Below are 10,724 nucleotides of genomic sequence, written 5' to 3'. Positions count from 1 at the left end.
TGCAATTTGCGGTTTAGGGCCTTAACACACGTGGCGCCCGATATAGGGCTTCATCTTTGAGTGAAGAATAATCTCGGGGATAGACATTATCATTCGCATCGTTGACACTTTCTCTCGCGATCTGTTACTTACAATTTACATGTGTTTGCCATAAAGACGGACAAACGCATGTTACAAAAAACACAAAATTTCGGGAAAAAATGATATCCAATCCAACATCTTCACACTGGTCACTGCACTACAGCTCCCGATTACAAGTGGTGCAACTTTCCAACCAATCGACTTGCGCGCCCTGGAATTCCGGAATTTACATATTGCAATACAGTATGACAGAGGTGCATTTGTGCGAACACAAAGGCCATGAGCGTAAGTTAAAATACAGTTTTGACTAGATCTAGCCCTTGAAATTGACTACATTGTACCAATCCAGTAAATATAACCATCAAAAAAAAAAAAAAAAAAATCCGGCGAAAATGGGGGGGGGGGCGCGCGCGCCCGGGCGCCCCCCTCTGGATCCGCCGCTGCGTACGTAACGTGCCCTATCGTGAAAAAGACATCCTTTTTACGTGTTTTTTTGGTCGCGCATGGTATCCACTCGCCAATGTAAGTGGCCCCCCGGGACACCCACACAAAATAAATATATATATATATATATAGATAGGGCCCAGTGCCGTAATTGAGCCGAAATTTTTGAGGGGGGGAACAAACATAACGGGCATAATAATAATTAATATGTAGGGGGAAGGCGGGGTAAGTTGAGCATAGGGGCAGTTGAGCCACCAGCCCCAGGCCAATAATGAATGAGTCAGACATTGTGGTGGTGTCATGTATTGATGACCCATAGCATAACCCCTAACCCCACCACATTGTTTCCAACTTTGAAACAAAAAGTAGTTTAATTTTTAGAGGGAAAAATATGAATTTCAGCCAAAAAAGTAAAAAAGAGTGATACATGCTTTATATACACACACGTCCTTAAATATAATAAAGACATGATAACAACATTATTAGTCCAGGTATGGATCTTCATTCTTGTCACAGTCTTTTATATGATGGATGCATAATAAATGTGTGGATACAAAATTATCGCACTAAGTTCGGACTGGGGTAAGTTGAGCCAAACAGCATGGGGCAAGTTGAGCCATGGTAATTCCTATGGTAATGTATCTTAAAAAACAAACATAAAAATCGATTGAAATGCTGGCTGAAAGGAGCAAATTTACATGACTGCTCTTTTCCTTTTACAGGATGTTAGTATTTATAGAGAATTAGCAAGTGAAAAGACTTTAAACAAAAAATTGACATGCTGGTTCTCCCCCCATACATTTTGTACATAGTTTTTGTGGCTCAACTTACCCCAGAAGGTGGCTCAAACTTACCCCATATATGGGGCAAGTTGAGCCATTTGACATCGTTTTTTCAAAGGTCACGATGACTTTCAGTGTGGGGATAGAAAGTTATATATAGGTGGAAAATATTTCAGAACAATTAAATTTCAAGGCAAGGTACTTATTTCGACATGCAAGATTATTAATCATATATCAATTCTAATATGCAAAAAGCAAAAACTGCTGGTAGGTCCATGGTCACAACTTACCCCGCCTTCCCCTATACTTAAGATCCAATTTTGTGATAATATTCAGAAAATAATATCATTCCCGAAAAAAAGATAAGTTCCTAGAAAACTTCCTGGAATTTCTCACTTCCTGGAATGATACTGAAAAAATAGCATTTAAGATCCTGGAATTCCAGCAAGAGTGGAAGCACTGCCACCATGCAGGAAAAGAAAGGAAGAAAAAGAAGAAGAAATGAAGAAAAAGAAGAGGAGGAAGAAGAAAGAAAAGAAGAAAAAGTCAGGTAGAAGAAAGGAGACGGAAAAAGGAGAAGAGATTATAAAGAGAAAAAAACAAACAAGCATATAAGGGGCAGAGTTTTAGGAGAAAAGGAAAAAATAGAAGAGGAGGAATTAAAAGGCAGAAAAGAAGAAAGTAGATGAAGGAAGAATATGAACAAAAATATAAAGATAGGAAAGTAGACGAGAAGCCCGGGGACGAAAAGAAGAAGAAAAGAAAAGACGACGCGAAGAGAAGAAGTGGAAGCCCAGGACCAAAATCCAATTGAAACCAGTTGGATTTCCAACTGGTTTCAACTGGTTTCAATTGGTTTTAACTGGAATTTAACAATTTCCAGTTGAAACCAGTTGGGCAACTGGAAATCCTAACTTGAACCAGTTGGGTAACTGGAAATCCTAACTGGAACCAGTTGGGCAACTGGAAATCCTAACTGGAACCAGTTGGGCAACTGGAAATCCTAACTGGAACCAGTTGGGCAACTGGAAATCCTAACTGGAACCAGTTGGGCAACTGGAAATCCTAACTGGAACCAGATGGGTAACTGGAACTCCTAACTGGAACCAGTTGGGCAACTGGAAATCCTAACTGGAACCAGTTGGGCAACTGGAATTTCTAACTGGATCCAGTGGGTAACTGGAAATCCTAACTGGAACCAGTTGGGCAACTGGAACTTCTCCTAACTAGAACCAGTTGGGTCACTGGAAATGACTTCCAATTAGGAGGCCAGGAAAAGAAGAAAGTATAACTATAGAAGAAAAAGAGGAAGATGTATAAAGAGGACTGGAGACGAAGAAGAAAAAGAAGAACAGAAAGAAGGATAAGAAGACCACAGAGAAGAGGAGAAAGAAGAACAAAGGGGAAGGAGAAGAAAAAGGAAATTGAGAAAGAGGAAAATGGACAAGAAGATCACATGCAAAGAGAAAGACAGACAAATGGAGAGACAGATAAAGAAGAAGAGGGGGAGGATTTTGTTTCATGTAACACCTCGAGGAGAAATTTGATATCTGTCATAATTCATGTAGTTCCCTTTTTTTACATACCAACAAGAATAGGGCCTACATGTATGTATAACTCCAGGCTATAATTTTTCATATTATATATTGATAAAAGTACGTAACTTTAAAGGGGAATAAAATCTTTGGAACAAGGTCGTGTCGAAACATAACTACGATGAATAAGAACAAAAAAAGTGTGAGAAAAATCGGACAATTAATGAGAAAGTTATGCTCAGATATGTGCATAAAAGAGACAATTTAAGTGAAATATATATTAAAGTAATGGGGAGAGTTGTTCACAAGACATCACACACACCTTTGCCGCATTGCTAATTTGTGGATATCCATAGCATTGGGGATCGCAATATTCAAATGCTCATATCTTTCTTATTTTTTGTCCGATTTTTACATTCTTTGATCTGGTTCTTTGATTTTTTCACACGAGCTAACGCTAACCTGTTCCAAAGGTTTCATTCTCCTTTTAAAGTTAGTGTTTGCACAAGTTGATCTCGAGTGGAGTAAAAGTGCATTCTTGGTTCCTATGGGAAATGTGGTACAGTAGATGGGTAAATATGGAAAGCGCACACGAGACAAGGGGTGAGATCGTCATAACCATCACCACCGTCACCATCTTTATTCCAAACTCCATTCATTGGTGTTCTAAACAGCACTTGCGTATAAAGATGGGGGCTTGGAAAGAAAAATTCACAGCAAAAAAAAAAAGAGAGAACAGGAAAGAAGTGTGAAATATACTGTTTTCTAAATATCTCAAAATCTATCACAAAATTGAATTTTCAAAATAAAAATATCAGAATTCTTGCTCTCTCACAACTTTTGATGCGACACATCGTATCTACCCCCCTCAAAATTGTTGGTTCATTATGCCCGCATACATTCGTAATTCCGAAGGTTCGTTAGTCCGAAAACGAAGTGAGGTTCGTAATTCCGAAGGTTCGTTAGTCCGAAAACGAAGTGAGGTTCGCAATTCCGAAGGTTCGTTAATCCGAAAAAGAAATGAGGTTCGTGATTACGAAGGTTCGTTAGTCCGAAAACTAAATGAGTAACTATAAACTTTATTTCGTTTTCAGACTAACGAACCTTCGGAACAAAGAACCTTATTTCGTTTTCGGATTAACGAACCTTTGCAACATCAAACCTTATTTCGCTTTCGGATTATCGAACCTTCGGAATGATGCCACAAATGTTCGGATTAACGAACCCTTTTACGTTTTCGGAATAACGAACATCGAGGTATAGGCAATTTGCGTGTTTCGGAATTATGAACCTTCGGATAAAGAACCTTCGGAATTATGAAGTGTAACCCATTATGCCACTTCTAACAGCAACTCCATATTCTTTGTTATCACATCACACAAACTATTACCACCAAAACTATCATTTCCACCATTACAGGAAACCAAACTACGAGGAGAGAATCCACTTCACCTGAAAGAACAGGAGTAATCTAAAAACTTAAAAATGGCTGATTCTGTGGACTACTCTCCATTTGTTTTGTACACAAATTTTCAGATTTCCCCCTAATATATTTTACATTAGCTTCTCCTGACCTTGACATATGTGGTGTGAATTACTGTATATTTTCTCATGACATATGTTATGCACAGGAAGCAAAATGCAATTTAAAAGATTTAAAAATCTGAAAACTTGGGTAAAAAACAAATTCAGAGTTATCCACAAAATCTGCAATTCTAAGAGATGGTGGCTAATTTCATAGAAAGCAAAAGAATTTTTAAACATCCATAACTTGCTTATTTTACAATTAATTTTGATGAAACTTGTTTTAAATTATTCTTCTCATTTTACTCTTTCCAATAAGATTGCTTTTCTTGTTGGGATTTGGTTTCCTGTAAACTTGCTTTTAACTCTGAACTGCATGCTTGAGCTCTCACACAATGAGAGTCTTATGAGAAAATCAAATTCATATAGTTCATTAACCCATACTCAATTCAATTTACTTTTCTTCATAAACATAACATACATCAAGGTAGATAAGAAACGCAATAACGGTAAGAACAAAACCAAGTAACGAAAATAATACAGTAAATGGCGTACAAAACAGGCTTTGATTGTGGACATTAAAAATCTGTTGGATCTTAGAAGTTCCAGCCCAGTAAAGAGAGAAAAAGAAGGGATACAAAATAGATCATAGGAAGACAAACAAGGTAAAAACAAACATTAATAAAGTTAGAATGGAGTGTTTGCCTTTCAAGAAAAATGATAGAAATAAGGTACAGGACTAGCATGTGGAATGTCACAGAAAAATGACAGGTGAAATTAGTGTAGGGGAATGGCAAACACAGAAATTATGGTCATGTTACAATTACTTAGTTGATATTGAATGGGAACATTGTTAACAGAGTTTCTTTGTACTGACGTTGAAACTATTAAGGGATAAACTATTTTCAAAGGTTAAGTCCACCTCAAAAAAGTTTATTTGAATCAATAGAGAAAAATCAGACAAGCACATAGCTGAAAATTTCATCAAACTCGGATGTAAAATAATAAAGTTATGACATTTCAAAGTTTCGCTTATTTTTAACAAAATAGTTATATGAACGAGCCAGTTACATCCAAATGAGTGAGTTGATGTCACTCACTCACTATTTCTTTTGTTTTTTTAATGTTTGCATTATACAATATTTCAAATTTTACGAATTTGACGATTAAGACCTCCTTGCCTGAAGCACAAAATGTTAAAATAATGGAATTCCACATGTTCAGGGAGGAATGAAACTTCATTTCACTGACAATGACGAGAAAATAAAAATATTTCATATTTCATGTAATAAAATACAAAAGAAATAGTGAGTGATGTCATCAGTTCCTCATTTGCATACCGACCGAAATGTGCATATAACTGATTTGTGAAATGAAGCGAAACTTTAAAATGCCATAACTTTCTTATTTTACATCCAATTTTGATGAAATTTTCAGTGTTATGCTTGTTGAATTTTTCTCTTTTTATTCAAATCAACTTTTTGTTAGAGTGGACTTGTCCTTTAAAGTGGAGGGGGAGAGATCCATAATTAGGGACCTGAATACATTGTAGTTTTCTTAGTATAAGTAGTATGGACAGAGGGCATGTGAAAATCAAAATGACTACAGGTTTGGTGAGAATGGAAGTAGTATTTAGACAAAAGTATCTGCTTAGTGATTCAGGAATAATCATTTTGTTGTGACAAGAATACATAAATGATTCAACGGATAGTTTAAAAAGGTCAAATACACTCAGGAGTTTTAAAGAAAACGAGAGTGGGCATTAAATGAAGTTTTTCATATTATTCTCACTGCTCTTTTCTGTAATTCAAATAATTTTGTTATATTTAGGTTATTATTGGCTGCGATGGCCCATACAACATAACAATGAATTAAATATGGATAAACCATTGTATAATAAAGGTTGAGTAATATGTTTTGTGGAAGGAAATTCAATTTATTCATTACACATATATTTCTTGAAATAACCGAACATAAATAAAGAGATTGAAACTAATAGAATATATCATTAAGTTGGATGCCAAGAATCAAACAAAACTTAAACACGATTGTTTTACAATATGTTAAATACATAATCCAATTTGTACCAAAAAAGACTGCTATACACAGTGATTTCTCAAGGTTTTGGTGAGAAGGGGGCATAATAACGATCTTCATAAAGCTGTTGTACAAAATTCTATATTCGAGCCCCCATAAACACCCCCCCCCCCCAACCCTGCAAACATCGTCGCCAATGAAGACTCGCTTCAAAACCCAGATTAAGAAAGTCCATATTATCCATACTGTGTGTTACAAAATGAGATTTAAGCGTACTTTTCTTTGAATAATTCTTGTCACAATGTTAACATTCATAAGTGTGTTTTTTTCTTGTGTTTGGAGATGACTTTTTAAAGAATTTATCAATGCAAATCACTTTTTTACAGAATTAACAGGGGTTTTTTTTCATCTCCTTTGTGAGTAAAACGATGGAATTCAAGATCTCTCTTCTGTGAAAATCCTTTCTCACAGAAGTTACATCCATGCAGTAAATTGACAGATGACCATCCAGACTACTTTTACTCATAAACATTCATGGGATTTTACTCCTGTGTGTGTGTGTGTGTTAGAAGATGTATTTAAACTTCAGTGAAAATTAAGTTAATTAATGAAGTTAAACTTCAGTGAAAATTTATTTTCACAGTGTAAACAATCATAAGGTTTTTCACTAGAATGGGTTGCAAGATGGATATCTAGATCAGTTTTCTGAGCAAATTTCTTTTCACAATATGAACGATCATACGGTCTTTCTCCTGTGTGTGTTAGGAGTTGTTTGTTGAGAGCACTCCTATGTCTGAATTTCTTTTCACAGTTTTCACATTCAAAAGGTTTATCTCCTGTGTGTGTTAGGATATGGTTGCTGAGAGTAGTCACTCGTGAAAATGTTTTCCCACAATATGAACATTCATAAGGTTTTTCTCATGTGTGTGTTAGGAGATGGTGTTTGAGAGTAGTCACTCGTGAAAATTTCTTCCCACAATGTAAACATTGAAAAGGTTTTTCTCCTGTGTGCGTAAGGAGATGGTTGTTGAGAGTAGTCACTTGTGAAAACTTCTTCTGACAGTGTGAACATTCATAAGGTTTTTCTCCCGTGTGTGTTCGGAGATGGTTGTTGAGAGTAGTCACTTGTGAAAATTTCTTTCCACAATGTGAACATTCATGAGGTTTTTCTTCAGTGTGTTAGGAGATGAGTGTTGGGAGCACTCCTTTGTGATTTTTTTTTTCACAATGTGAACGTTCATAACTTTTTCCTGTGTGTGTCAGAAGATGTCTATTAAAGTTACTCTTATCTGAAAATTTCTTTTCACAATATGAGCATTCATAAGGTTTTTTAACCTGTATGTGATAGGAAATGTCTGTGTAAGTTACCCTTCTGTGTGAATCTCTTTTCACAAGTTTCACATTCAAAAGGCTTTTCACCTGTATGTGTTAGTAAATGACCATTGAGAGCTCTCATTTGTGAAAATTTCTTTTCACAATGAGAACATTCATAAGGTTTTTCTCCTGTGTGATTTAGGAGATGGTTGTTGAGAGTACTCCTTCGTGTGAATTTCTTTCCACAGTTTTCACATTCAAAACGTTTTTTGCCTGTATGTGTTAGCATATGCTTATTGAGGGTGCTCTTATGTGGAAATTTCTTTTCACAATATGAACAATCATATTTTTTTCCTCCTGTGTGTGTTAGGAGATGCTTCTTGAGAGTACTCCTATGTGCAAATTTCTTATTACAGTTTTCACATTCAAAACGTTTTTCGCATGTGTGGGTTAACAGATGCTTATTGAGGGTGCACTTATGTGGAAATTTCTTTCCACAATATAAACAATCATAAGGTTTTTCTCCTGTGTGTGTTAGGAGATGCTTCTTGAGAGCACTCCTATGTACAAATTTCTTTTTACAGTTTTCACATTTAAAAGGTTTTTCGCCTGTGTGGGTTAACAGATGATCATTGAGAGTACTCATTTGTGAAAATTTCTTTTCACAATGAGAACATTCATAAGGTTTTTCTCCTGTGTGTGTTAGGAGATGGTTGTTGAGAGTACTCCTTCGTGTGAATTTCTTTCCACAGTTTTCACATTCAAAAGGTTTTTTGCCTGTGTGGGTTAACAGATGACCATTGAGAGCACTCATTTGTGAAAATTTCTTTTCACAATGAGAACATTCATAAGGTTTTTCTCCTGTGTGTGTTAGGAGATGCTTCTTGAGAGTACTCCTGAGTGTGAATTTCTTTTTGCAGTTTTCGCATTCAAAAGGTTTTTCGCCTGTGTGGGTTAACAAATGACCATTGAGAGCACTCATTTGTGAAAATTTCTTTTCACAATGAGAATATTCATAAGGTTTTTCTCTTGTGTGTGTTAGGAGATGGTTGTTGAGAGTACTCCTTCGTGTGAATTTCTTTTTGCAGTTTTCGCATTCAAAAGGTTTTTCACCTGTGTGGGTTAACAGATGACCATTGAGAGCACTCATTTGTGAAAATTTCTTTTCACAATGAGAACATTCATAAGGTTTTTCTCCTGTGTGTGTTAGGAGATGGTTGTTGAGAGTACTCCTTCGTGTGAATTTCTTTCCACAGTTTTCACATTCAAAAGGTTTTTGCCTGTATGTGTTAGCAGATGATCATTGAGATTACTCATTCTTGAAAATTTCTTTTCACAATATGAACATTCATAAGGTTTTTCTCCTGTGTGTGTTAGGAGATGATTGTTGAGTCTACTCCTATATGGAAATTTCTTTCCACAATGTGAACATTCATAACGTTTTGCTCCTTTGTGAGTTTGGAGGTGAATTTTCAAAGAACTTATCAATGAAAATCTCTCTTTACAAAATGAACAGTCAAATTGTTTGTCTCCTTTATGAGTCAAAAGATGGCATTCAAGATCTGTCTTCTGTGAAAATCCTTTCTCACAGAAAGTACATCCATGCAGATTTCCTCCTGTGTGTAAATTGGTTTGTGGAAGGGAACATGTGCTTTCACTGGATCTTGGAGATTGATGTAGTCTTTCTCTAGGATATACTTCATATTGAGATTCACTTGCACCACTTTTCAAAGTAGATTGTCCTTCCAATTGATGTCCATTGTCACAGATGTCTCCTGATGGCATAAAATAGGAGAAAATTAAGGATTTCAATTTATTCTATTTGTATTGTGATCTTAAACATTAACCAAAATATAATATTTCTGGGAACAAAAGAAAATGTATCAAATTAAACTAGCTCTGAGAATTAAATGGTTCTGCAAAGATTTTTTTTGTTTGTAAAAGATAGCACCAAGTGTTATCAAAACAAAGTGCGAAATAGTATGAAAATTAGAACAATTCCAGTTCTAAATTATCCCTTTCAGATGGAGAATTCATGAATGTTCTCTTCTGTGTGTTTGGAGATATTTTTTTAATAACTTAGTCACATCCATGCAGTGCGTTGACAGATGACCATTAAGACTACTTTTACTCATGAACATTCATGGGATTTCAATCCTGCGTTTGTTAGAAGATGTATTAAGTTACACTGTAGTGAAAAATTTTTACAATGTCAACATTCATTAGGTTTTTCTCCTGTGTGTGCTAGCATATGGCTATGGAGAGAATTCCTAAGCGCGAATTTCTTTTCCCAATGTGAACAATCATCAGATTCTTCTCCAATGTGTGATAGCAGATGGTTATTGAGGGTATTCCCAAGCACATATTTCTTTTCACAATACTTCTTTTTCATCATTGTGGGTTGATGGATACTTTATTCAGACTGCTTTTTGTGAATTTTTTTTCAATTTAACATTCATTGAGAATTTACTTGTGTGTCAGAAGATGTTTAAGTTAATCTTAGACAAAACTTTCTTTTCACAATATGAGCATTCATAAGGTTTTTCACCTGTATGTAATAGGAAATGTCTGTGTAAGTTACTCTTCTGTGTGAATCTCTTTTCACAGTTTTCACATTCAAAAGGTTTTTCGCCTGTATGTGTTAGTAGATGACCATTGAGAGTACTCATTTGTGAAAATTTCCTTTACAATATGAACATTCATAAGGTTTTTCTCCTGTGTGTGTTAGGAGATGGTTGTTGAGAGTACTACTATGTGTGAACTTCTTTTTACAGTTTTTACATTCAAAACGTTTTTGCCGGTATATGTTAGCAGATGATTGAGTGTGCTCATTCACGAAAATTTCTTTTCACAATATGAACATTCATCAGGTTTTTCTTCTGTGTGGGTTAGATGTTTGTTGAGAGTACTCCTATATGGAAATTTCTTTCCACAATGTGAACATTCATAAGGTTTTCCTGTATATCCTCTGTGTCAGAAGATGTCTATTAAAGTTACTCTTATCTGA

At 35.5% G+C, this 10,724-nt stretch overlaps 1 protein-coding gene across 1 annotated transcript; it reads right to left on the bottom strand.

The window, feature by feature from the left end:
* Positions 1–6,547: 6,547 nt before the first annotated feature.
* LOC121419680 (zinc finger protein 26-like) lies at positions 6,548–9,017 on the bottom strand (the record flags this gene model as incomplete). The annotated part of the gene is made up of 1 exon (XM_041614140.1): positions 6,548–9,017. A coding segment is annotated over one exon (1,284 nt), but the record flags the coding sequence as incomplete, so codon positions are not given.
* Positions 9,018–10,724: the final 1,707 nt, after the last annotated feature.

This window comes from Lytechinus variegatus, chromosome 8 (genome assembly GCF_018143015.1).
Source record: "Lytechinus variegatus isolate NC3 chromosome 8, Lvar_3.0, whole genome shotgun sequence".
NCBI lineage: Eukaryota > Metazoa > Echinodermata > Echinoidea > Temnopleuroida > Toxopneustidae > Lytechinus > Lytechinus variegatus.
The sequence above is the reverse complement of the archived record's forward strand: the minus strand, read 5'-3'. Positions and strand labels throughout refer to the sequence as shown.